We start from the raw sequence: 27103 nt of genomic DNA, 5'->3' as shown, positions 1-27103 counted from the left end.
GTGACGTAACGTAGTAGTCTCCAGAATAGCGCGCGGCGGTGGAGCAGCTACAAGGGAAGCGGACTCTCTCCGATGATCGGAGCTTTTTCCCCGGCTGCTGGCGCTTTGGGTTCGGCCTGGCCGCGGCGGGTTCGCGGCGGGATGTCGGTGCTGGAGGAGAGCCGCTCCTACGGTCTGTCCAGCGGGAAACTGAGCCACAATGTGTCCGTGTATCACGTCAAACTCACTGACAGCGCGGCGAGAGCCCTGAGCGCCCACCAAAACACAAAGGTGCGTCCTCACTCCTCTGTCCTTGATACATATCTATCTATCTATATATATATGTCCTCGGAAGCTCCGGTGTTCTGGACCTTTATTTCCCTCCAATTGTTGTGGCTTTACGCGGAGAAAGGGAAACACTGGTTGCATAATACAATGCGGAAATGTCTCCCGGAGTGCTTCTAAATGTAGCGATCATCGGGAGGTATTAATGTCCAAGCGCTGGCTGACAACGGCCCAAGTTCCCAGGGACGTTTAGTCCACAGTGTCACACTTCAGCTGTTTATTATGGGGCCACCTCAGTGTGTCGGGGTAAAAAGGTGGCTCTCGGTTTCTACTTCCATCGGTAGAACTGGTGTGATGAGGGTCGAGACCAGACGTCATCGGGATGAGAGGAGACGGTGGACGCAGCGGGGGGTCCGAGTGCTCCAGATTGTGGCGAGGAGGTGGTTATTGTAGGACTTGTTTCGCGAGTGATGGGGAAGGGTTCGCCCCGCAGTGGTGACTGGAGACACTGCTGCTTTCTTTTGCGGGAAAATTAGACTCAAACGTCTCATGTGGACGATGAGAGGATGACTGGTGGAACAGTTATTTACTGTCCGACTGTCTAAAAAATGTTACCTGCCTGCAATGCAAAAAGAAGCAGGAATGTTTGTGCATGTGGACTCCAATAATAATATGGTAATGGTAATAATAATACTGGTTAAATGAACTTAAGTGAGTGGCAGATGTGCTGAGCAGTAAATAAGCGAGGCTGATGTTGAGGCGTGGAGCTGTTATAAAACTGAATTTCAGGACTGGAGCATCACAAGTCCATCGTGTCAGTCGCGTAACGTTTCACACCGTGACGGAGTTGTTTGTTTGCTGCTTGCTTTCATCATGGTGCTAGATCCTGGCAGGTTACATCTGCTTTTATAGGTCTGGATTTAAATGTATAACCCCAGCCTCTCTGATGCTTTAGGTGAAAGTCAGTTTTACACGGACGCGGGCGTCGAGTATGAGGTTAGAACTTTGAATCGCTGCTCCTGATGTGACTAGTAAACAGCTCAGTGGCTTATGTTCCCGTCAGAAGCCAAATGAGGAGACAAAGCATCTCGTCCAGCTGGAACTGGACTGATGTTGATGTGGTGAAGAGCTTCAGTGGAGCCTGCAGAGGGCTGATCCCAGTGAGACATGTTCTTAGAAGAAACCATGTTCAGGTCTGTTGTTTAGAAACCCCACATGTTTGTGAGGGACTGTTTTCTCAGCTCCATCCTCCTGCTACATCTGCAGTGGCGCCGCTCTGTTCAGGTGTCTTAACATCGCGACCCGATGGCAGCAGGTCTGGCGACGTGAAGCGATCGTAACTTCCTCAGCAGTTCCCCGTAAAGCGCTTCGACGGTCTCTTGACATCAGCTGTTTCATCTGACTGGTGTCAACCACACTGTTACGCTCACATCCTGGTGAACCAGACAGGAAGCAGCTACCACACGCACAGCAACAAGCAGCAGTCATGTTTCCTAATTTAGCTGCTAGTGTGTCCGCGCCAAGCTAGTCCGACCTGCTCACCAGTGGACCAGGTCACAGCAGGTCACGCTCGTCCACAAGTGAAGCTCCAACCCCTTTTAAAAAAAATAATCCTGTGGCCTCTGTGGAAGCTTTATTTCCATTATGTTGCCAGTTGTTCTTGTAAAATTGTGTCATAAATCCGCTGAATCACACAACCAAACCTGTTAGCGCTGGTGAGTGAAACCAGGGTTTGTCTAGCAACAGTGCACTGAGCTGTGCTCTCTCCTCCAGGGCTGGTCTTCTCATCCCTCCATCTGCTTCAGTGGAAACCAGGGGGTGAGTTCTGCTGCTGCTGCTGCTGTTTCCAGCATGTTGCTTCCGGACGCTGAGTTGTGACACTCCTCTTGTGCGACAGAGAATCACCATCCCTTGCTCCAGTGATCACGGTGACGTCAGGACTTTCACTTTCGGGGTGACAAACATCGCCCCCGACAATCCACACGCCAGCTTCGACTGCATTCAGCAGCTGAGCACAAGGTAAAGGACTGTCTGGGGTAAACAGTGCGCTGCTGGGAAGTGACTCTCGCTGCGCAGTGAATGTCAACACCATTATGACTCACGTTTTATGTTGTGAGTCTTAATGAGGATCTGATGCGGCGGCCTCGAACTCTGCCAGGAAACTCTCTTCCTGTCCTGCGGTAAAGGTCACCTCGAACTGGGTCAGCTGCACATCACTGCCGTCTCACTGCCGTGTTCACCAAGAATCCCCTCGAAACTACAGAGAAGGGAAGCGGCTGCTGGACAGTGCTCCTGACAGTGACATGTTTCGATGTCCGTCCTTGACTGCTATAGTTTCGCCGCGTGCGATTTCCCTCTTTGAATTAAACCTGATGCGATCGATCTTCTGGCCCAAAAAAAGGATGCGATCATTTCACACATCAAAGGACACATATCACTCTGTCGAGTTTCAAAGCATCTGACAAGACAAAGGTGTCTACAACCTTTTAGGCACGTTTTCTTTCCATTGTTAGCTACTCTTTGCAACACTGCAGTCACATGTCGGCGTGTTCGTCCGCCCGCTCAAGTCACATCCGGTCTGTGACTAGTCGACCATCAAAAGAATCAGTAGTTTTCAGCCCTAAACTTCATTAAGAATTGAGCCTTTGGTCAAATAACTTCTTAACACCAGATTTGTATTCAGTCATCGGGTTGCACCATGACCTCCCTTGACCTACACGAGCTGCCTCGGTTCACCCATCTTCATGGTTTTCTTGTGAGTCGGTTATACAGACACACCCTCCAGTCGATGAAGCTGCTGCCGACAGTCATCTGAGGGGAAGATTTGGATCTCTTCAGTAACGTCGCTGTACTCTTCCTCCCCTCCTCCTCCTCCTCCTCCTCCTCCTCAGCGGTGCAGAGCAGCTGTCATGTCTCGGGGTGATTCAGAAGAAGATGATCGTCAAAGCCACGGACGACTCGTACGACAAGGCTCTGCAGAGCATGGCTCAGGCTGAGGAGGAAACACGCAGCCGCGGCGCTATTGTCATCAAACACAGGGGGCGCCATCAGGGTAAGACCGCCGGCGAAGCAGGTGCTGACATGTGAGCTAATGTTGGTCCTTGTGGGTTCATGACTGAGACACACCTGCGAGGCTTCGCTGGTTACCATAGCAACACCTGAAGATGAAGTGCCTATTTTCGCTGTCGTTCACCCTCCGACCGCAGCTTCTGCTCTTGTCTTTGTCCTGCCAGGTAAGAGGGTGACGGTCCGAGCCCCAGCGCCGGCCCTGGCACGGCTCGCCAAACCCCGCCCACCCTCTCAGCCGAGCCTCGCCAACAGCAGCCAGTCCAAGAGCAAGAGGAGCATCAGCGCGTTGAAGAGGCGTAGCAGCGACGTGCAGGAGCGTCCGCTCAGGGACCGAGTCACTCACCTGCTGGCCCTCAGGCCCTACAAGAAGCCGGAGCTCATCCTCAGGCTGCAGAGAGACGGACTCACGGCTGCGGACAAGACGCTGCTGGACTCGGTTCTGACTGAGGTGAGGCGGCTGTGAGTGAAGCTGCTTGCCTCTGATGTGAGTTAGGATTCCAGCTGCCATCCTGCCATGGCTCTCAGAAACACTCCGGCCTTGGTTTTCTTCATGTTTTTTGTGCCACACCAGCTGCTCGCTCACCCCCTCTATCTTAAAGGATCCAGAATAACACCAGGCTTCTGTCAACAGGTCGGCCAGCTGAGTGCTCGGGACAGCAGTTACCTGCTGAAGGACGGCGTGTATAAGGATCTGCACAAGGACTGGCCAGGCTACTCCTCCGGCGACCAGCAGTTGCTGAAGAGAATTCTCGTCCGGTAAGTCAGGGTCGCGCTCACAGTGCAGGGCCGATTGAAGAACACCGTATTGATCGCTCGCCAGAGTGAAACGCGTCCCAACATGTCGCTTTGAAAATCCCCTCCTGACTGTGAAGCGTTCTAACACAGTAATGTGGCGCACCCTGAAGGAAGGAGAGATTCATGGCCAAGTATGGGCAAGTGTGACGCCCCAAAATATGCAGGTAGCTGCAGCAGTGCAGTCCTAACTGGCTGAAGTCGGACGTCCTGGTTTTATTTTACGCTCTTGAGATAATAAAATGTGATGTGTCTCACTGGTGAGAAAGAGTCTTCATCTTTTGGGGTTGATAAACAAAAATGAATTGGAGCAACTCCATGGTCAGGAGGGGCTTGTCTTGGTCCGGTGTTGTCCCAGCTGGATCCAGGTTTCCAGGCTCGCTCTTCACTTTGGCCTCTTCTTCTGAGCCTCGGAGGCCTGGCCACTGAAGTCATGCTACCTGTTCAGATATGACTTGAGTTCGGGCTTCAGTTCACTGAACTTCTCGGCTGCAGTAGCCGACATTTCTGCTCCTGAAGACAGAAGAATAAAAAAGCCAACAAATTTTAAGGAAGTGACTTGGTGATGAAATGATGTGCGATGTTTTGGGGACGGCCTGTGTGGGACATAGTGACACCTGCAGTGGTTTCCTGTCTGGTGACCGAGCATCCTCTTCTTTTCAACTCAAGGCATCAATATGTTTCAGCTTCAGCCTCTTAACTGAGCATGGCTCTCTTGAATTGAAGCAGCCGGTGTTCTGAGTCAGGAATAAACATTCAGGCAGGGTTTTTTTTCAATTTATTTTCGTCTGTATCTGTGACTGAGTCAGGTGATGTCTGTAACTCCCTCGTCGTAAACGCAGACACAAGTAGTTTTCCAGCAGCTGATTTATTTGAAGCTTATTCTCCAAATTCACAGTGAAAACTAAACAGAAAAGGCAACACAAACAACTCAATTACACCGCAAACGGTTACATACGCAGTATGTGACAAGTTTGAGACTTTGGACAAATACTTCATTGGATGCATGCTACTTGAGGGAATCTACAAAAGTCTCTCCTTGGTCTGGTCTTGTTACCTGGACCTTTGCTTTGGAAAAACACTCGACTTGACAGCAGTGTAGCTCGGAAATGCTAGTGGTGCCTTGTCATCTGTGCTGTCCAGCGAGAACTCACGCAACTAAATCAAATGACTTTTTGTAAACTTAAATGCTAAATATGAATGATAAACAAACAAGAAAACAAAGTAAAAATGTAAAATAATGATGATCACAGTTACAATGTCTTCCAGGAGACTCTTCCAGCCTCACCAGAACCTCCTCACGGTCCCGGAGGCCCAGGTCAGCCCTCTCCGAGACACCCCCAACTCCTCCCCGGCACGCCGGCACAAACACTCCATCCAGGAGGGAAACCCTGAGCCTCCGGGGAACAAGAAGCCCAGAATATCCCACTTCTCACGCAAAACAGCCTGCGATGAGTCAAAGCTGAGGCCATCTGCGGCTCCAGGGACGGGAGAAGAGAAATACTCGCTGGACTCCAGGCAGCTCTTTGACTCGCTGTCGGCCGCCAACCTTCAGCAGGAGGGAGCCAAGTGCTTAAACACGGAGGAGCCCGCAGACCAGCGGCCGCACGACTCCACCCAGGCTCCTTCCCCTCCCACCGTGCCACGTCTGAGCAAGAACACAATCAAAAGGAAGAAGGGCAAACACAAAGATGGGGTGAGGACACAGGTGATGTGCGGATGGGCCCCTCAAGTACTGACATTTTCTTCATTTCATCTGAAGAAGAAAGATCGCGGGCAGAGCAGGAAAGAACGGAGGAAAGGCCGCCGCACTGTGGAGCTGAGCGGTGAGACCCACCTGGACCTGTCCAGTGAGTCGGGACGCCTCGCATCAGAGCGGAAAACTCTCCTTTTCAGGACTAACATTTTTCTTTCTTTGCAGAATCTGATGTCACAGGAGACTCTGGAGCGCAAACGGACCAGGAAACAGCGGATTATTTATTGTGAGTTTTGATTTTTATCATCACTGCGACGTCAAGTGGGTTAGTTAACCCAACTGGTTAGTTGGATGAGAACCAACCGAGGGATGTGTGATGCCACAAGGCTGGTGATCCGTGTCCAGCACTGGATGAGGAGATCAAACATCTTATTGCTCAAATGAACCTCGGTTATAGCAAAGTCTCTGAGTTGGCTCCATTCAGTTGCTGTTGTTGAAGCTAAAGCTAGTGTGTTTCTTCTTCCTCGCAGGAAATATACAGTGATCGTAGACCAGGAGCAGAGACAGAGCTACAAGCAGGAGTTTAACAAAGAGTACAGCGAGTATCGAAACCTGCACGCCCACATCGACGGTGTGACGCGACAGTTCATGGAGCTGGACTCTCAGCTCAAACAGCTGCACCCAGACCGACACAAATACAAGGTCGGAGGCCAATGTGGTGATGCTTTTCTGCGGCCGGATTATTGTTTGACCTGTAACTGTGGTGCATTAATCTGTTTCCTGTCTCTGCAGACGGTTCGGAATCAGATCCTTCAGCATTACTGCTACATAAAAAAGGTATTCATCGGTCCAACCTTACGCAGTGGACAGTCCCTTCATATCTGACGTTGTTATTCATGGTTTTGTTTGTTTGTCTAGTCGAACCCCAGCTATAACCAGGACAAGACTCGCTGTGAATACCTTCACAAAAAGCTGGCCCACATCAAGAAGCTGATATCAGACTATGACCAGCAGCAGCTGTCTCACTCCAACTGACCCACACATTTATAAGTATTGGAATGACAAAGCCGCTGGGACGAGGGCAGCGTTTGCGCTGAAGAAGGTATTTATATATCATATTTTTATATCAAACAAGATATTTTCCCAAAAAAAGGCAGCAGTTCCGCTGCCCTTGCCAAGGATACCGAGACAGCAACTGAAGAAGCTGCGCTGCAAACCCAGATGTCAAGAAATGGTGCTCATCTGAAACAGCCAAACTGTCTATTTCCAGCCAGTGTTTCCAAAAGTCCGTCTGTCTGTGGCTGTGTTATGTTCTCAGTGGGCGCATGAGTCAGTTGCATGCTGTAAATAACCAGACACGTCAGCAGAACAGAGATTTTAGTGTGCCATCTTATGACATGCTCAGTGTTGTGGACACCTGTTCACCTGTAATGTTTTCTTACCGACGTCTGGTGCTGCTCACTCGTGTTGTGTTGGACATCGTCAGAACCTGAAGGTAGTTTACAAGCCTTTCTACACCAACCAAAACGGTCAGCTTCCCATTTGTAACTGCATGCTGTGATCTTTGCAGGATGCATGTGGAAATTAAATAAAAATTTCAAGTAAACGTGTGGTCTGTTTGTGGAGGTTTTCCTACATGTCAACAGAAGAGGCTGTAATAGCCCTATACATTTTAAACAGGTGGAATTCTAATGGCTGACCAGCGTTTTTATGCCACTGACTATAAAACCTTCCAAAATAATCGTTTTTTAAACATCGCAGAACTGCGCTTTTCTGTCTGGAAGTAGAGAAAACATCAGTTCCTCTATAGAAGCTAATTCAACTACGAAAATGTGGAACGAAAACGAAAAGGTGGCGGACACTAACAGACTCAACAGACTCATCTGCAAAGCTGGTGATGTGGTGGGGGTGAAACTGGACTCCTTGGAGACGGTTATGGAGAGAAGGATGCTCCTGAAACTAAGGAGTATCCTGGACAACATCACCCAACCCCTCCATGAGTCCAATACAGAAGCATAAGGACCAATAGACTGAGACTGCCCAACTCAAAGACTGAGCGCCACAGGAGGTCCTTTCTTCCTGTGGCAATAAAAACGTACAATTCTTTGCTGAAAAAATGACAACAAAGGATTCTTCTTGAACTGCATTTTCTTGCACATTGTTCACATGTTTTCTAAGCTCTTTAGTATAGCTTTGTTTCGCACTTTATAATATTATTTCTTTTAGATTTATTGTTATATGTTGAGTACAGAGCATGTTACGAACACAATTTCCCTTGAGATTGATAAAGTCTTTCTGATTCTGAAAATAAGCACAAAAGTGCTTGAACTTTCTCCCTTTGTTTACATCAGCCTTGACTGGTGGACAGTGTCTGTACAAAACCTGCTCCCATTGGTCCGTTGCAAAAGGCTACCGCTGATTGGTCCGCCTTCACTTCCGCTTTAGCTTGCTGACCTGTTCGCTACAACATCCAGAGTAGCGCAGAATCCCTGCAGCGGAAAGACGCAAACGTAAGTGACAGATCTTTAGCACGAAGTGAAGGGAAGGCGGTGACTTCCGAGTGTTGTTTCCAGCGAGTAATACGCGACTTGCTGCTGCGTTAACGCGCGGCTTCGAGCCCTGACTAGATTTAGCCAACTGCTCCGGAGTCAGTCCGTGAATTCAGCGTGACCTTTGCCCTGGAACTAGGTTTAGACTTCTTTATGAGTCGCATGGAAAAGCATATTTTTAATGCTGTGTCCAGCTTATGTGTGTCAAAACTATCTATAAAACATGGCTTCCGGTTTGTTCCTCCCACACTTGAGCTCATGTGGAGATCTATAACTATTATCATGTGCAAACATAACACTCAGTGAATTTGTTATTCATTTACTGTCGGCTGTGAATCAGTGTGTCGTCCGTCCAACTACAATGAAGGATTCTTCTTGAACTGCATTTTCTTGCACATTGTTCACATTGTTTCTAGGCTCTTTAGTATAGATTTTTTTGCCCTTTATAATATTATTTCTTTTTAATTTATTGTTGTATGTTGAGTACAGAGCATGTTACGACATAATTTCCCTTGGGATTGATAAAGTTTTTCTGATTCTGAACTGAGAAAACTGCAGATCCACCTAATAAGACATGTATAGGAAAGCAACAGGTGTGCAGTTAAAATAAAGAAAATAAATGGCCTTTCGAATATATTCAGTTTATGTTGAATATGTTTGTGTTTGTACTTGACTGAACAAGATGAAAAACACTTTAAATGATACGATAAAGTTTAAACTTCCTTAGCTTACTGAAATGAATAAATAAATAATGCATTATAATAACGTATGTTTGGACTCTTACAAGTTGTAACTGCCTCCTCAGTTTGTCTGCGTTCCTCACAGAGCTCAGACGTCTGAACCCACTGACGCCATTGTAGCCCCCCCCCCCGCTGTCATGTCTGGAACACTCCGACTGTCCACGCTCAGACTCCTCAGCAGCCGCAGCAGCGTCTGCTCTCCAGCCAGGCTGACCAACCGGTGCCAGGCCCGAACCCGCCGGCTGCACTCCAGCGCGGGTCATGCCCTGCCCAGACTGCCGTTCTCCACGGTGACACCCGAGGACGTGGACTTCTTCAAGACCGTGTTACCCGGCCGGGTGGTCACCGACCCCGACCTGCTGGAGTCCAGTAACGTGGACTGGCTGAAGTCGGTGAAAGGTCTGTCGAGTCAAACCAAGTCTGTTGACATGACTCACACTTGCTTCCCCACCAGGCTCCAGTGAAGTTCTGCTACGGCCCCAGACCACAGAGGAAGTCTCTCAGATCCTCAGGTAATGCTTCTGAATGGCTGTTGAGAATCTGCTGACCTGTGCTCCTGCTTACGAGTGAAGTCGTGTCATTTCGTTTTACTGTAGATCAATAAATACACAAGTCTTAGTTGAATAAGTTGAGCTGGTGCTGCACCTGATGCCCGACACTCTTGTTATACAAGGTAGAACAAGTGGCCTCAGTTGCTCAACACCAAAGGTGATAGAGCAGATAGTGCCTCCTAGTGGCCTCTGAAAGTGAGGACACTGTTTTATGAAGCGTCAGCTGCCGTTGCTGGTGAGATGGTGAGCTGCTCTGGGCTTCTTCAGGACACTGTTGATCAGTGTTCACTGTTGAGCTTCTAGAATCGATCCCTGGAGAGCACCAGTGTGTGTTGATGGTTTGAATACGTGTCCTTAGTTCCAGTGGCCACTAGATGGCGCATGCTGGCTGATACTGAAAAATGAGAGCGCCACCTACTGAGCTGAGAAAATGATGAAGGTTCTTCAGTTGTAGAGGAGATTTGTTTGTAGAGAGTCTTGTTTTAGGAGAAACAAAAGTGATGATGAAAGATGATGAGGAGGAGCGTGGTGTGGACTACCTCTCCACAGGTTCTGCAACAGTCGTAATCTGGCGGTGAACACTCAGGGGGGGAACACGGGTCTGGTGGGGGGCAGCGTGCCGGTGTACGATGAGATCATTCTGTCCACGGCGCTCATGAACAACGTCCTGAGCTTCGACAACATTTCCGGTGGGTGTTTCGCCGACACGCTCGCGGGGTGAACCCAGGGTCGTGACCCCTCTCCTGGGGATGCAGGAATCCTCACCTGCCAGTCCGGCTGCGTCCTGGAGAACCTCTCCAGCTACCTGGAGGAGCGGGAGCACGTCATGCCGCTGGACCTGGGCGCCAAAGGCAGCTGCCACATCGGGGGGAACGTGGCCACCAATGCCGGCGGCCTCCGGCTGCTGCGCTATGGCTCCCTGCACGGGACGGTTCTGGGCATAGAAGTGGTGAGTCGGCCTTGGTGGCGGCGTCAGGATGGGTCACGTGACCGTGTGTTTGTGTGTGCAGGTGTTGGCGAGTGGCCAGGTGTTGGACTGTCTGGCCACTCTGCGCAAAGACAACACGGGGTACGACCTGAAACAGCTCTTCATCGGCTCGGAGGGGACGCTGGGCGTCATCACCGCCGTCTCCATCCTGTGTCCTCGCAAGCCTCGCTCCGTCAACGTGGTGTTCTTAGGTCAGTGGCGTGCGCCGCGGCGACCCGTCCGCTGCTGACTCGCTCCTCCGCTGCAGGCTGTGAAACCTTCCCCCAGCTGCTGCGGACCTTCCAGCTGGCCCGAGGCATGCTGGGAGAGATTCTGTCCGCCTTCGAGTTCCTGGACGCCGAGTGTATGAGGCTGCTGAACACACACCTGAGGCTGCTCAACCCCATCTCTGGTACACACACACACACCGTCACGGAGCCCACCGCGCACATGCTGAACCTACCGCTTCTCTCCGCTCAGAGAGCCCGTTCTACGTCCTCATAGAGACGTCGGGGTCCGACCCCGAACACGACGGAGCGAAGCTGCACGCCTTCTTGGAGCAGGCGATGACATCATCACTGGTGGCTGACGGAACCGTAGCCACGGAGGAGTCCAAAATCAAGGTGAGCCACGCGGCCTTAAGATGTCAGTGAAATAAATCACAAATCTTTATTCAAATTACAAAATATATATCATAAAACTGCTCTGAAAATGATCCAGATCATATAGAACCAGAAATATTAGAACAATGTAACTCAAATATTCCGGGCCGGATCAGAAAGGGCTCTGAGGACCAAGCAGTGCTCAGTCGCTGCCAGGACTCGACTTTTGCCAGCGCAAAAATCTATGTATATAATATATAAAAAATGTGTATATATAACAGACGATCTGGAAAAAATAGGGAAAATGAGGAGACCTTCCTCAAATGTCTTTTATTTGAATGGAAGGGTTGATTCGTCTCTTCTTAGAAGAAGGAAACAGCAGTGTAGATGATTCTCTCTTCAGAATGACAAGTGTTTTTGTTTTTACTTCATTTATTAATTGTCTTATGGGGGACCTGTTGTGGTGTTTTAGATAATTATGTTGCGAAGAAAATTCAATTAATTGTGTTTAAAGTATATAATAATGCATAACAGATTTCCCTTTTGAATTCAAATGAATAATATATTTTTTTATTTGCAAATGTGCCTATAAAATACGTGAAGTTTGACTCACCGTATTCAAATTCAACTTTCAGTAAAATAGAAAAATACCATATGAATATACATATGATTAAAGTGAAGCGTAAAGTAGCACGTGTATTTAGATGAAGAAATACATGAATGTCAATAACTGAAAAATGTGGAAATAATAATAAGAAAAATAAATCCTCAAAATGGCCTCTGAAAACACAGTGGGGTTTCTGGACTCCTGGTTCCCCTGTGAATCTTGTTGGTGTGGCTGTGCAGGTGCTGAACCTGACTCTGTTTCAGGCACTGTGGTCACTGCGTGAACGAGTCACTGAGGCTTTGACTCACGATGGCTTCACCTACAAGTACGACGTCTCCCTGCCCGTGGAGAAGATTTACCAGCTGGTGCTGGACATGAGGGCGCACCTGGGGGACCGGGCCAAGAGCGTGGTGGGCTACGGTCACGTGGGTAAGACCTGGAGCCGCCTGAACCCATGGTGTCACGCCACCGCCGTAATCCTGGCTCCACCTCTGCAGGAGATGGAAACCTCCACCTGAACATCACCTCTCCTGCCAGAGACCCGGCGCTGCTGGCTGCCATTGAGCCCTTCGTCTACCAGTGGACGTCCGGCTGCCAGGGCAGCGTCAGCGCAGAGCATGGTCTGGGTCTGAAGAAGAGGAACTACATCTACTACAGCAAAGCCCGGCCGGCCGTGGCGCTGATGCGGGACATCAAGACCATGATGGACCCGCGAGGGATCCTCAACCCGTACAAGACTCTGCCGGACGACCTCCAGTGACGGTAGCTGACGCTGGAGCTGACACCATCAGGCTCTCACACCTTTGCCGATCCCCACTGAGCTGCACCTGTTTCTAAGGTTTTGATCATTACTGAAGAACACTGAACTGTCCATGTTGTTGTGTGTACTGATGTGAATGTTCAGACACTTTTACTTAAATGTATAAACATTAAAAAATGTGTAATATTTTTATATATGACCTACTTTCTTACATTCCATTTCACACGTATTGAAAGGTCTTGTGGCCACAGAACCTGCCCTGGTGGGCCTCACCGGGCCCCCGGGCCGTGGTTTGGACTCCCATCTTGTCACCAGTATGTGTGTAACACAGCAGACAAAAGAGCAGTAAACATTTTATTACATATAAAAAAAAAACATTTCAAAACAAAGTCTGCATGGATGGACAGAAACAATGAAGTGAGCGGGGCTTCCGACAGAAGCGCTTCCTCATGATCAGACACGCACTAGTTCCTACTGCTGTACTTCCACACACCGACACATGAGCGAGAAAACAAAGTCTTGCCGAGTACATATGTTCCTCTGACGTGGCGCCGGCAGAGAAACTCTGGGGTTGGCTCTCCTCCTCGGGTGTCTCAGGTCCAGTCCCCATGTGCACTGAACCAGAGAGGCGCTGATCCAAGTTGTGCTTCACCATGACGCTCTTTACATGAGCAGCAGTTGAGCATGTTGGCGAATAAAACTCCGGCTGAGTCACAGTTGGAGAGTCCCACTGCTTCCTCTGGTTCTGTCCAGCTTCAGGCCCAGTTCTGACCCAGCTCTACTCTGTGTGCTTGTAAATGTGGAGAACAGAAAGCTCTGAAGTTCAGTGTGCACAAGTGGACTGGACCCGACAGCGGGTCGCCATGACAACCGACCACTAACAGCTGGGGATCAGAATTGCAGCAGACACTTGTCGAAGAGAACATGAGCCGTGGTCTCTGTCACCGTCCAGAGTGGAACCGTTGGCAGTCTGTCTCCGAGCCAAGTCGTCCAACTCTCTGGACCAGACTCCCCACACGCGGCGTCTCACGACTCCTTGCCTTTCTCCAGCGAGCTGTGGATCTTGTCCAAGGTCTTCTTGATGCGCAGCGCCGTGAGCCGGGCGGACGGGTTCTGGTACCAGCACTCCTTCATCAGCTTCACCAGAGCGGAGAGAGTCTGAAACAAGCAGAGGGAGTTGAGATCCATGAAGAACAACAAGCTCACATCCATCCTGGCAAACTGCTGCAGCAAATACTTCAGCAGGGGTGGAGCACTCACCGGGTCGGAGAACCAGCGGTTGGGAATGAAAGGCCTCTGCTGCTCCACACACACCACCTTCCTCATGTCCTCGAAGCTCGGGTCGTTTGGCACTTGGTCGTAGAAGGGAGGCTTGTATTCTTCCACAATTCCTGCAGAAGGCGGCAGAGAGTCAGGCGCTGATCCAGCCGGCGCCGCGGCCGCTCACTCACCGTTGCTGTAGGTGCGTCTGGCCACCTCCCACAGCACCAGGCCGAAGGCCCAGATGTCCACTCGCTTGTAGGCGTCGAAGCAGTCGGTCTGGATGCTCTCCTCCAGAACTTCGGGGGCCATGTAGCGCTTCGTGCCCACCTTGGGGTTGTTGCCTACATCCAGGAGGTTGTCGGTCTGAGAGTGGGTCACCGCCAGCCCTGCAACACCACAACACCACACCCCGACATGAACACAGCGGAGGAGTTGGGTCCTTCACTTCAGCTGAGACACAATGTTTTTAGAGAGCAGAGGTTCATGGGCCGGACACTGACCCAGGTCAGCGATACAGCAGCGCAGCTCCTTGGTGACCAGGATGTTCTTGCTCTTCAGGTCTCGGTGAGCGATGGCGGGCTTCCCCTCCGTGCCGAAGATCTCGGTGTGCAGGTGCACCAAGCCGCACGCTATCGAGGCAGCCATCGCCAAGCCTTCCGCCGTCTCCACGGCGACGCGCTGCAGGTAGTCATACAGCGAGCCGTTCTCATGGTAGTGGGTGATGAGCCACAGCTGGGTGCTGGAGTTACGAGACGTCATGTCGGAGGCCATGAAGCCTGGGAGACCAAAACAGAGGTTTCACTTCAAACAAAAGGAGAGCAGCCGAGTTCACAGCAAGTAAGCGGAGTGAGGAAAAGACTTGGCAAGATGGGAAAGACAAAGAGCTTGGACACAGTTCCTCACCCAGAATGTTTTCGTGCCTCAGCAGCACTGTGTTGTAGATCTCCGTCTCTCTAAACCAGGACTTTTCATCTCGGGATGAGAAGATTTTCACTGCCACGTTCTCACCCTGCCACTGTCCTCGCCACACCTCTCCGTACCGGCCTTTACCTGCAGAGACACAAACCAAACATCGTCTGTATCAGCGGGCGTCATCTGTCAAGGCCTGTGACGCCATGGTCTCAGAGCGGTTGCAGTTGCCATGTAAACCACTCAGAACAGTGCTGTCAGCAGACACTTCACCAGCCTTGAGCAGCGCGTCCTGACTGTGACCTCAGTTCTGAGTCACTTCTCTGCTGGTGGCACGAACTTCCTGACAGCGGCTTATTAAATCAGCTAAAGCAGTTAGCGTGCTGTGGTGGAAGAAACCCAATGCATGATGTCGTGAGCTGGTTCCAGGGAGACCAACTCTGAGATGACTTTGCTACTATGCTTTTGTTTGGTTTCTCAGCTACAGTTAAGAGAAGCCGACAATGGAATCACAGGAGATTGAAAGCGAGACTCAGAGAAGTCACTTCACGAAAGCTCACTCACCCACACACTCCACCAGACTGATCTGCCGGGCAACAGTTCTCTGGACCAGGAAAGGAAGTCCAGATCCACTGCCTGATGTGCACGAGTGATCCAACAGATCCTGCACAGGAGCACACACACATTAGTTTGCTTGTGCTCTCAAACAGAAGGTGTCTCACTCCAGGAACAGACACCATTATTCACTAGGGATAGGCGATAACGCATCCTACACAATATCCCGCTAAACACAATCCCCACAATGACAATTCTGCATCTCACGATAAATTCGATAAAAATGTGACACACTCGTTGCATTGGATTTGCACACGTGAACATGACAAGATGGCGACGGTGCGTTGACAGCCGACACCGGCATGTGACAGTTGAGGAGAGTTTGGCGAACTTTGGTTTACCATCATAGTTTTAAACTTATTTTTAATACATGGAACCTTTGATAATGACACTGGTCGACTCTGAGTCTCTGGATCCGTGTTTATTTTATGAGATGGAGTGGTCCTCATAGGTTCTCTGACGCGGTCGTCTGCCTTGGTTCACATCAACACATGCAGGTCTCCTGCTGTGCTGGCGCCTCGGCGAAACACCCTGGTGAAAATAGTTGGATATAGGATGTAGCTCCGCTCCAGTATTGGTGGTGGCGTCCTCTTCTGCGTCCCCATTAGGGTTCACTGATCGCGGACACACTCTCACAGGCAGCGCTAATGCTACAACCCGGCGTCAGTTAGGGACCATCAACAAATTCTAAAGCGGTCAAAGTATTAGCGAAATCTTCAAGGCAATAAAAAACAACCATTTTAGGAGAGAGAATTGTGAAAAGGTTTTCATCACACAAGACAAAGGACTGACAGTTTGTATCATGATTTGGAGAATAGAATATGACTAAATGATCATTTATTCACATTATTTCTAACATTGTTTCAATAGCATCTAAGAAATGTGTCCAGACTGGTCCATAGTTCAAGTCAACTGTTAAGACACATGAGATACAGCAGACAGACGGCTCAATTTAACCCCTAAATAAAACTGGCAGAGCAGACTGTCAGACACCAGCAGCTTCTACCAGAGACCTGAAACATGGAATTTCTCATCTCTCCACTTGGTTAACTATTATATTTAAACATAAACAAATAATGATGTTGGAGACAAACTCCACTGATAAGTTTCATTATAAAGCAGTTTCAAGAGAGACTGTAGTGTCCAACACATGGAATAGAATGAACGTGTATTTATCGTGATAATAAAATAATTAAATTAAAGAAGAAGCTACATTACAGTCTATGGATTGTAACTTCTGTACACTTGTTAATTCACAAGTTAATAACATCAGCTGAGGAGGTTATACAATCCTCGTCAACAGAGACACAAAGATAATTCAGAGGCAACAGATTTCAATATCGTTTTGGGGAAATACTGAATGAGTGAAGAGGTGTTCCAGACCAGAGTACCATATGCTGAACCTTTCCAAGAGCAGAGCGCTGCAGCACATCATCACTGCCACAGGATGTACTACTGCCACCTACTGGCCTGCTGAGCTCAGTGATATTTTAATGCTTAAAAAAGGTATTGCACCATTTATATAGAACTGTGGGGTAGAAATGCTGGTTACGTCCATGAGATATTAAAAAAAAAACAAACAGCAGCTGTAACAACCCAGACAAACTTCAAAAATGTGTTTCCTCACCGCTAATGTGCTGTCTCCCACGTTGGAGCTTATGAGTCCGTCCACCGCTCCCTGCTCTGTGTCAAACTCCTGCAGCCGCTGCAGACGACCGTGGTGCAGCCTCCTGCACGCCAGGACGGACAACAAGGAGAGCAGCACCAGAACAACCACCGGCGCCAGGACAAAGAGCGCCACCATCTCCACACAGTAGCGAACTGGCTCTTCCCGTGGGACTGTGGGCACCAGAGCACACATGAGCCGCAGTGTTTGCCTTTACCTGACACTGTGTACACAGAGACACGCACCGGTTGGAAGCAGGGACAGTAAGTCGCTCCTGGTGGACTTGTCGTTGCACATGTCATGGGAACAGCAGAAAATAGCCTGCCGGTGCAGCGGAGGCGTGGAGCAATGCAAACGCGTCTTCTCCGTCCCATTCAAGCAGCCATGCTCAAAAACCATCGCATCGTTCTCGTATTTGACCGACGAGAAACAGCGTGTGCCGCGACACTGGGAGGCCTGCGAATACTTGGTGCCGTCGCACAGACACACCAGTTGTCCATCTGAAAGGGAGAGCGTAAAAGGTCATTTCATTCTTAAACACTATGCAGTCATTCAAGCCAGAGTACAGCAAACATAGAGAGTTCTGTTCCGCCATGCCGCTGTCAAAGTACAAAACACGCCACAGGGAAGCCTGATTTCCGAACATACAGACTGGACTGTCATGAACTGTTGTAAATAACAAGCAAGAAAAAGTAGAAAATGGTTCCATTATGGGGAAGCCTCATACCTGAGGCGTCAACAGGCAGTCGCAGTAGCTGCAGGAAGAGCAGCAGCAGCAGGACATGGACGCCACAACACCCCATGGTTCAGTGCACTGCAGGAGGACACGAACGGAAGATGTATGTCAGATCTTTGACGCTACCCTTCCTCCAAACATGACAAAGTCTTGACAATGACTCAAATAAATCTTCACAACAGTTTGATCCTCCAAATGACGTGCTGCACTTACGTTAAGAAACCCTTTTAAGGGCTAGTAGTAGTCGTTTCTCCAGACTGAATTGACAGAAGATAACCAGAACCAGATTTCCAAAACCACTGCTCTAGTTTGAGAATGTTTTATGCAACTAGTGAAACCAATATGTTTGCAGGGTGTCAATTCAAAGGAAACGCTACAATTTCAATATTACATATATCACGGGGTATTTTGAAACTGTACTTCATTCATCACACTGAGGTCTAATTGCTAACAGCAATTTCTTGCGTAGTAAAGGTAAAGAGTCGGTGGTATGGCACGAACCTGAACTGTTCTCATCCATAATGGCAGCGTATCTGACACTATTTAAACATCATAGAAGTAAATTACGTCTCGAACGTGATGTTTACAGCGTTGCTAACATGCTACCATGTTCCATCACAACTACACCGGTTTTAATTGCGTAACAAAAAGCAATGTATCGGTGCTTTTTCCCTGGAGAGTACAGACGAAGGGAGAGGCCATCTGCAGGAGCCAAGAGGCCATTACGCGGGGGTTTTAATAGCCGGAGAGAGGCGCCTGACAGGCGCCAGCGTCTCCGCTGCTTCCCCGTTAGCTCCGGCGGCTAAACTAGCTGCTAATAGCAACACCGCGCTCCGTAAGACATAAAAGATAAACTCGTACCTGGCACTTTGCTTGTGGGTGTCCTAGCTCATCGTGTACTCTTTGTGAATCCGTAGGTCGGGTTTGAGTCGGACTGTGTGGTTAATAAAAGCCGAGGGGAGCCGCAGCCCAACCCACCCGCATCTCCTCCCTGTCACCAAAACATTCCGCTCTTCTTCTACCGGCTCAGCGGCGGCGACAGCGAGTTACTGCTGCTTACTGCCACCTACTGTTCGAGAACAGAACTAGGACAAAAGTCGGGGTTTGAATACAGAACAAAAAAGTCGTAGTCCTACAAATCCCCTGTCAGGTATCAGATGAAACGTTTTAAAGCTGTGTGTGTGGCCTTTTAATCTCCCATGTTGATCAGACTACCAACAGGGCACCATTCATTTGTGGGGGACAGTCGGAGGTGAGTCATGATGGGACGCCATTCATTCATTTTTACTGGGTGCACTTCTGAGTTCAGGCTCGGCACTGGGGCACAACGTCTTCACAAGGCAACACCAGACCAAAGACCTTGTGGCCGACCCACCGTAGGATGGGAGACCTTCACCCACTATCATCATCCATGGCTGGAGGATCATTTTTGTTCCTTTCCCATCGTTTCATGGGTCAAAGGTCAAAACCCAGTTTCCCTGTTGTGCAACGGTTGACTGCCATCATCTGCAGATCTTGCTCTAAATTAGACTTTCCTAATTTTACTTGACCCAAGCTTCTGTTAAACTAAAGACCAAATGTTGGTTTGTTGCCTTCAGTAGAATTAGACAGAATGGAATTCTGGGATTTCAGTGCTGCTGGCAGTTTCCACACCAGTGTACGTGTGTGACCCCCCAAAACAAAGCACAGTTGTGAGAGGAATAATAGATAACACATTCATACAGGAACAGAAGCCATCATGCATCCATACCTCAGCCACACCAGAGGTGGGACGCTACATTGGAAGCCAACCACCAGCAGAATGTATTCACATGGAGGGTCCAGTCTCTTGCCTTGGACTCCACCACAGCCAACAACCCACTTCACCACCTGAGCTACTGTCACCCAGAAAGATCAATACATCAAGGGAACAAACACCATCCACCAGACCAAACTGTTTCGCTCTAGTTCAGTGTTGGCTCAGTGTGTGTAAGAGTGATCTCGGAATGTGTGTCCAGAGACAGAGGAGAGGAAGACTTGGATCGAATGTTTCCCTCCAGTGGGACTCGAACAATCGCCTGCTGTTTGTTCCCGCTCCACCCGGGGCTTCAGTCTCCAGTGACTCGGATCTGAGCTGGCCCGTATCTACTCACACACAGAGACACATTGTCTAAAGCCTTTTTTAATTAAAGACCCCTGTTCCAGGTGACCCCAACCGCTCCCAGACACCCCCCCCCGCACCTTCTCCAGTCTCAAGGCGGGAACTCTATCCAGCTATCATGAGACAGCGCCAGGATTATCTCCAGAGGGGGAATAAAGTCCTGTTTTATTCTCATGACACCCACTTGTCCCCCTCCACACAGGACTGTGGTATAAGATGTGGACGGGTCAAGCCAGGGACTTTTTTTTCTCTGGATAAAATCCTCTCGCGTCCTGTCCGAGCGAGTGTCCCACCACAGTCATCATGGAGCTGGAGGCTTTCCTGCTGCTGCCTCTCCTGCTGGTCTCTTGTGCGTCCCACCATAAGGCGACAGGTAGATTTTCCTCACAATAATCCAGCATGGCTGCATGATAGTGGCTCACCTTCACTTTGCTTCAGTGTCCTGGTGTGTGGTCTCGGATGCGGAGCTGCAGAAGTGTCTTGACCTGGCTGGCAACGCCACTGCTCGGAATATAAGAGGAACTTTGGAGTGTGTTCGGGGACTGGACGCGAGGGATTGTATGGACAAGATAAAGGTAGGAAGAGGGAGCTCTTTTCACCTTCATACTTTTAACTTCTTCACCTTCAACATGACGAATGATTGTGAGCTGCTAGTCACCAGGGTCCTCACTTTACAGTGCAGAACTCAAGTCATCATAGTTTTTTGACGCTCAATTTTAGAAGCAAACAAGCGAGAAACCACCTCTTCCTGTTATGTGTATTGACAGTCTTTAGTCTGGCTCTTTATTTATATATTAACTTTCAAGGATTTTGCTCTGCTAAACATCACCAGTCTTGCCAAGGTGTTCTCAGACTTCATTTTCTGCTCAGTCCGCTTGTGTCCCACCGTAGATTATGACTGAAGAATGATGTGATCATATCATGGCATTGTTTTTAAGTTGCTTCATGGCTTGAAGAGAGAGAACAGGAGTCAATATTTGTTCTTATTGAAATAAATTTTTGCTTCACTTTCAGTCACCAGTAACCCAGTGTGCAGACATGTGTTTAAGCCGATGTTTACTGAACTAATGTTCACGTCCACATGACTCTGCAGATGGTGTCCATCAGTGATGTTTCATTTCAGGGGAGGGGTGTCCTCTCTGACATGGATGAGAGCTCATCACCCTCCTGTCTCCCCGCGGCTGTTTGAAAGCCGGTCTGCAGTCGGTTCATGAAATGTTACTGAGCACCCGTGTATGTTTACTGACAATGGTGATCCAAATACAGTGTAAAAAGCAAATACACACAATATTGCTTAGCTTTATTATTGTCCAGCAGAGTGTCTCAATGTATTTTTATTATTATTATTATCTCATTTTATTTCATCTCGCTTTTCATAGTTTTTACTTCACTGAAATGTACATTTTCATTTACTTTAAAAATCTCTACTTTGAATTATTCATTCTGGATATTTTTTAATTTACCAATCTCATTGATCCTCTGCTAATTTTTTAGTTTTTTAGTTCAGTTATATGAGGCAAAGAGAAAGAAAAACGCTCCTGGATATTTTGATGTTCCTGTTACAGCTTAGTTGTTTCTACTATTGCAGCCTGGTGTTAGAGTGTCGGACACTTTGGGGAGGATGAGAGCTTTAGTTTGAGTGGAAACCATTTCCTGAATCATAAACACCGCTGTTCCCTCAGAATGGCACGGCAGACGCGGCCTCCATGTTTGCCGACGACATCTACGCGGCCAGTCTTTGTCATGGCCTGGAGCTGGCTGCAGGGGAGTCCCACAACGGAGTTGGTGGGTGGCACTGCCACAGCTCACCTGGAGAGTGTTGCTCGAGAAATGACGGTGTTTATCTGAACCTAGACGGGATCAGCTACTACGTGGTAGCCATGGCCCGACGCTCCTCATCGGACCTGTCCCTGCTGGAGATGCACGAGCGCAGCTCCTGCCACCCCGGGATGAGGACCACGGTGGGCTGGACGGTACCCATCGGCTACCTGGTCAACACGTCCCAGATCAGTGTGGGGGAGCAGTGCAACTTCCCCAGGGGTGAGGCTCTCGCTTCAGTATATCCACCATTGAGCCATTTATGTTATCAGAAAGTTCAAATATTAAACAAGATCTTGAGACTCTGGCAAAGGCCAACATTTCCACACATTAATGAAGCATATACAGTGGTACCTCGGTTCTCGACCACAATCCGAGGAGCGATTTGTTTGAAATATGAATCCATTTTTCCCATAATAATAAATGGAAAAAGAAATAATGTGTTCCAAGCCTTAAAACAGGCTTTTGTAGGAGTGAATGTAGAGTGTCTGCTGCAGGTGCGCTGTTCCTCTATGTGTGTGGCCGCTGCATGTGGGAGGGGTTGCCGAGTGAGTGACGTCTCTCCAGAAGTGAAGAGGTGGCCGGTGCGTGTCCAGCTCTGAATGTGCGCTTCTGTGCAGTTTGGCTGTGACAAAGTCATAAACCAAGCAACGCTCTGTCCGAGACTCGCCTCATCCCTGACAACAGGACATCAAACCCTGGAGTGTGCGCTCCAGCCTCGGAGGTGTGGAGAGCGAGCACCTCCCCTGTGACACTCTACCATGGTCCAGTGTGGAGACAGGAAAGGTTTTACACCTCAATATGAAGAAAAAACAGTCAGTAAATGTAGCTAACGGGACCCGTCTGCATACAGAGGCTGCGTTATACACAATAACAAAGCGCGTCGTGGGTCAGCTGATCGGTCCATGCGTTACGTTTTTTCCGTCTTTTTTTCAGGGGCGTTCGAGTTCTGGATTTTCGTTCGAAATCCGAAGCATAAAAATCTCGAAATGTTTGTTCGAACTCCGTCCGGGACATTCCACTGCTACCACTGTATTAAAACACTCGCAAAACGTATGAGAAAAAGCTCATGAAGTAGCAGGACTTAGTTCATTTCATTTTTCCATCGTTGACGTCATATTTACAGACGAAATGGTAGTTGTTTGACTGACAGCTATCACCCCTTCATGCCCCTCCTCCACAGCTGTGGGGCAGTTCTTTGGTTACAGCTGTGTGCCAGGAGTCAAGGACCCCAAACACGACCCGCGCGGAAACAACCCCAAGAACCTGTGCGAGGCCTGTATCGGCGACGAGAATGACCGACACATTTGTGCCAACAACCACAGAGAGAGACACTACGGAGAGGCCGGAGCCCTGAGGTACACCACGCTGCGACTGGCATGTGTCCACACAAATGTATGTTTTATGAAGGAATCATGAAGCTAGAAAACAGTACTGAATGACGAGCGAGCTGAAACTCGACTTCAAACTGACCCATGATATCAAATTTAGGTTGGAATGCTTCCAAGCTGGGTCAGAAATCTTGACCGGTTCCACAGTTGCACAGCAATATACCGAAGCATCACATAAAAATGAGACATTTGAGACATTAACTTCACTTGAATTAAATCTATTCCTCTGTGTGTGTAGTGTAATAATATTATTTAAGTTGTATATCAGAAATCCAAATTAATTTCTCTCCCTTTTCCTCCTTCAGGTGTGTGGCAGAGAATCTCGGTGACGTGGCGTTCATCAAGCACACGACCATATATGAGAATCTTGACGGTCAGTGACGACATGATGAACTATATACCTAGCTGCAGATGCAGCTCCCACCACTGGGTGTCACTGTTGACGGAGATTTAAAGAGCGCCGGATCTGGGCAGGAAACGCGTCCCTGTAACTGCCGCGCCACTTAGGCCAGCATCCTAAATGAATAGTGATCATTATCGGCCCAGCTGCTCTGTTTCTCTGCCAGTGACCAGCTGAGTACTTGGAATAACTTTGACATTTGCGAGGCACAGACCCACCAGAGCTGTTTACAGTCAAAATAGGACGCAGCTGACGGCGTCACGGTGAGGCTCAGATCATGCAGAGGGGTCATGTCTGCTGGGTGCTGTTGGATCAACATTTACTTCTCTCTGAGAAGAGTTTTGAAAACATCCTGGTGAATAGTAATGTTGACTTGAACTGGACTATCACATACAGCGAAGCAAGTAATAGATTGAGGGGCGAAAATGGTGTGCGGCCCCCCTGAAGTCAGGTGTGCTTTGACTGGTCCCTCTGCTCTTCAACTGACTGGCTTCTCTGCTTCACGAAGGAAAGAACCAGGAATCATGGGCCCTGGACTTGGAGCTAGAAGATCTGAAGCTCCTGTGTCCAGATGGTACCGACGCGGGGCTGGATGAGTTCCAGCATTGCCACCTGGCGGCGGTACCTGCTAATGGCGTGGTGGTTCGGCTGGAGGATAAATGCCGCGTCTGGAAGTTCCTGGAGCGGCTGCAGGTGGGTTTGTTGCTTCGCCTCGGTGGACAACATCACCACCGCGGCACTTATGCCGGAGCGTACCATCGTCAGCGCTGTCACATTTTCCGTCCCGCAGAACGTGTTTGGCAACGCCACCGAGGGCTTCCGTCTGTTCAGCTCGGCGGGCTACGCCGAACCCGATCTGCTCTTCAGCGACGCCACCCACCACCTGCAGAGGGTGGTGGGGAGCTGCGCCTCCTGGCTGGGCCGCTCTTACACCGCCGTGCTTCAGGCCTTCGAGTGTGAGGGTACGACAAGCCGCTCGGTTTGTTTGTCTCCTCTGCAGCTGTTCTCATTATGGCTCTCTTCCTCTAACAGGCTTCTGCTGATGGAACAGGAGGAAGACATCCAGCGCATCAACTTCCACCCAATCTCTCTGCCGTCCTCCCGTTCTGCCTTCCCTCCCTGCCATCTGTATCTCTCACTCTGCCTCCCTCTTCCTATTTGGTGCTTGTATTCAGCCCTTCCTCCCCTTTCTTCCTCCCATTACTGCTGCCTCTCCTCCATCTTCTCTCTCCTCATTTGTTGGCCAACATGATAGAATACAGTTGAGGCTATTAATCCCTTACATCCCATTTGCATCCCATCAGACTATGGGAAAGAAGCATAGAAAAAGCATTGGTTTCTTATTTCACAAAGACCTGTTTCTAGGGAAAACAAACCTCATTTCCAGCTCTGTCGGAACCAGATGTGCTCCAATGGTCAGATGAGACAGACGTATTTTAGCGACCTGCTTTTGTTGTGACGTGCTCTCATGACGAAAACTGAAGTTACGGTCTGAGGCACACATCAAACTGGAGGCCTGGGGGCCAAATGTGGCCGGCCCAGCCATTTACTGTGGCCCGCAAGAGCCGCAAAGAGGGACTTTGTTGGAAGGGGATGGTTGTTTGTAGTTGGACTGTAGTTGGATGTGGTTTGACTCCCAGGCTGGAAGGGCTGATTTCCTAGGAACCCTGATGCTATGAGGACCAGAGCGGGGTCCGGAGACCGTGCCTGAGTCACATCCTTTTACATTTTTAATTTACATTTAGGGATTCAATCACACTGTTACACGCTACACCGAGTTTCTACATCATACTTGTGTACTCCGGTTTCCTCCCGCAGTTCAAAAGCACACAGAAATGATTTGGTGACCCTAAGTTCTCCATTGGTGTATGCGTGAATGTTTGTTCATCGACATGTTCATGGAGCCCCCAGCCTCTAGCCCCAAGTAGCTGGGATAGACTCCAGCTTGTAGAAGCACATGAACCGTGGATGCTTCACCCGCCGCATCCATCATATATTGCTACAGTGGAGACTCTTAAAAATGGTGACGTTAGGAATAAAGGAAGGAAATATCAGTGAGTCAGTTAAGCGAAACATGAATGCTTGTCCGAGGAAGAACAATTTTGCCATGTTTGATTTGTGAAAACCGATTTGAGCCCTGAGCACATCTGGTACCTAGACCCTGAGAACGTCCCCCTCGCTTGGCCCTTCCTGCCCCCCTCCTCTGCAGGGTCGATCTCTGACACTGAACAATTGGGTGCTATTAACTTCAAGCTTAGAAAGTCTCAGTTACTGTTTGTGTGTGAGTTTGTGTCTTTCCCAGAGCCAGTATAATTGGAAGTCTGGCATGTTATACAGAGCGTGTGTGTGTGTGAGAGAGAGTGTGTGTGTGTGTGTGCATTAATGCATTTGTGCCTTTCCCATGACTTGTATAAGATTACTTGTGTGGATCACTGCGCTCCTGGTGCAGAGGGCCGGCCTGTGCCAGCTCCTCGTGTTTCCTGTCTCAGAGTTCCGGCCTGCTTGACCCTCCTGCGCATTTGAAGAGCTATTTTCTCACAATTATGGTCCAAATGTTTTCCTCTGCAGAGAGAAGCGCACACACCAACATGTTTATGAGAGTTATTCTACTGAGAAGACATGTTTGGAACGGAGACTTGACAGCACAGTTGGTCGTGTTTAGAAAAATGTACCAGTGAATTAGCAGGCTGAAGGGGTGTTAAAATAGTCACAACATCATTTATGTTTTCTTCAGTTCCAAGGATTAAAGACTGGCAGCGTTGGCACGCAGGGTTTCCCGACACTTGCGAGGCGTTCTCTGACATGTTTGGTGTAGAAATGAGATGAAGTTATACAAGCTGATGCCAAGAGCTGGTTTCCTTTGAATAAACATTTCTTCTCTTCACTCCGAGTGTGTCATGAGATGGATACTCAAACCCTTGCTATGGAACATATGGCAAAGGCTAGAGATGAGGCTTCATGAACCAGGAACCCCATCTGGAATGGTCCAAAAGAAAGAAGAGCAGATATAGTAGCCTAAAAATGACAGTGTTTTATGAAGCCTAATCACCGGTGAAGCCCTTGGAACCCATCTAAAGTGAAATCCCAATCAGTGATAAAGCAGAGGCTTGGTTTCGGTGCACTCCAAGACTGGAGATTACATTCTTCTGCTGCTACGTTCAAGGTACCAGGACAAGATGAAGGTAAATGGTACCTGGCGGCGCTGAGAGAGGCAGTGAGGAGCCTTCATAGTAACTGGTTCTGTGTCGGGATGTCGTGACAACCTTTCATGAAACCTCCATATTGACAGTCTGCCGCAGAGAAAGTTCTGTTTTTGTCAGAGTTTATCAGCTAGCATAATCCAAATATCTCAAAAACTACCAAACGATTTTCATTGAAATGTCCAGTATATATATATATATATATATATATATATATATATATATATATATATATATATATATATATATATATATATATATGTGTTATATATGTATATAATTCCTTATTACCATATGGGTCGCCCAGTCATCTGGTGTGTTTACTGTGTTTTTTTTGCCGTCACCAGTTCAAAGTAGTTCTGTTATAT

At 48.8% G+C, this 27103-nt stretch overlaps 4 protein-coding genes across 6 annotated transcripts; 3 read left to right on the top strand and 1 right to left on the bottom strand.

The window, feature by feature from the left end:
* Nucleotides 1-30: 30 nt before the first annotated feature.
* LOC128747785 (RNA polymerase II elongation factor ELL-like) lies at nucleotides 31-7409 on the top strand. Of its 2 annotated transcripts, none has more exons than XM_053845943.1 (12): nucleotides 31-270; nucleotides 2038-2082; nucleotides 2162-2283; nucleotides 3156-3316; nucleotides 3498-3781; nucleotides 3965-4089; nucleotides 5395-5821; nucleotides 5888-5951; nucleotides 6047-6107; nucleotides 6352-6523; nucleotides 6614-6658; nucleotides 6740-7409. In XM_053845943.1, the coding sequence occupies exons 1-12, from the start codon at nucleotides 73-75 to the stop codon at nucleotides 6854-6856; spliced, it is 1821 nt and encodes a 606-aa protein (XP_053701918.1). In that variant the 5' UTR covers nucleotides 31-72; the 3' UTR covers nucleotides 6857-7409. The 2 variants fall into 2 exon arrangements, with proteins under 2 accessions (XP_053701918.1, XP_053701917.1); XM_053845942.1 differs by having other exon boundaries at nucleotides 5888-5975; nucleotides 6740-7406.
* An 869-nt stretch (nucleotides 7410-8278) lies between these two features.
* d2hgdh (D-2-hydroxyglutarate dehydrogenase) lies at nucleotides 8279-12755 on the top strand. Of its 2 annotated transcripts, XM_053845944.1 has the most exons (10): nucleotides 8279-8331; nucleotides 9176-9509; nucleotides 9565-9622; nucleotides 10211-10350; nucleotides 10417-10610; nucleotides 10672-10840; nucleotides 10897-11040; nucleotides 11109-11251; nucleotides 12101-12266; nucleotides 12335-12755. In XM_053845944.1, the coding sequence occupies exons 2-10, from the start codon at nucleotides 9248-9250 to the stop codon at nucleotides 12595-12597; spliced, it is 1539 nt and encodes a 512-aa protein (XP_053701919.1). In that variant the 5' UTR covers nucleotides 8279-8331; nucleotides 9176-9247; the 3' UTR covers nucleotides 12598-12755. The 2 variants fall into 2 exon arrangements, with proteins under 2 accessions (XP_053701919.1, XP_053701920.1); XM_053845945.1 differs by lacking the exon at nucleotides 8279-8331 and having other exon boundaries at nucleotides 9371-9498.
* Nucleotides 12756-12945: 190 nt separating this feature from the next.
* Nucleotides 12946-18796, bottom strand: acvr1l (activin A receptor, type 1 like). The gene is made up of 10 exons (XM_053845608.1): nucleotides 18648-18796; nucleotides 17778-17864; nucleotides 17296-17550; nucleotides 17012-17223; nucleotides 15334-15433; nucleotides 14764-14910; nucleotides 14361-14636; nucleotides 14049-14246; nucleotides 13858-13988; nucleotides 12946-13755 (listed from the first exon to the last, which is right to left on the bottom strand). The coding sequence occupies exons 2-10, from the start codon at nucleotides 17851-17853 to the stop codon at nucleotides 13624-13626; spliced, it is 1527 nt and encodes a 508-aa protein (XP_053701583.1). The 5' UTR covers nucleotides 17854-17864; nucleotides 18648-18796; the 3' UTR covers nucleotides 12946-13623.
* A 1354-nt stretch (nucleotides 18797-20150) lies between these two features.
* otomp (otolith matrix protein) lies at nucleotides 20151-26232 on the top strand. Its single transcript, XM_053845585.1, has 9 exons — nucleotides 20151-20299; nucleotides 20365-20501; nucleotides 21609-21711; nucleotides 21781-21966; nucleotides 22928-23102; nucleotides 23441-23508; nucleotides 24044-24228; nucleotides 24326-24497; nucleotides 24568-26232. Exons 1-9 carry the CDS (start codon nucleotides 20230-20232, stop codon nucleotides 24576-24578), a joined length of 1107 nt encoding a protein of 368 aa, XP_053701560.1. The 5' UTR covers nucleotides 20151-20229; the 3' UTR covers nucleotides 24579-26232.
* The last annotated feature ends 871 nt before the right edge of the window (nucleotides 26233-27103 follow it).

The sequence above is a fragment of the Synchiropus splendidus genome, chromosome 16, assembly GCF_027744825.2.
Source record: "Synchiropus splendidus isolate RoL2022-P1 chromosome 16, RoL_Sspl_1.0, whole genome shotgun sequence".
NCBI classification, from domain to species: domain Eukaryota; kingdom Metazoa; phylum Chordata; class Actinopteri; order Syngnathiformes; family Callionymidae; genus Synchiropus; species Synchiropus splendidus.
This window is presented reverse-complemented; position numbering and strand designations above follow the sequence as displayed.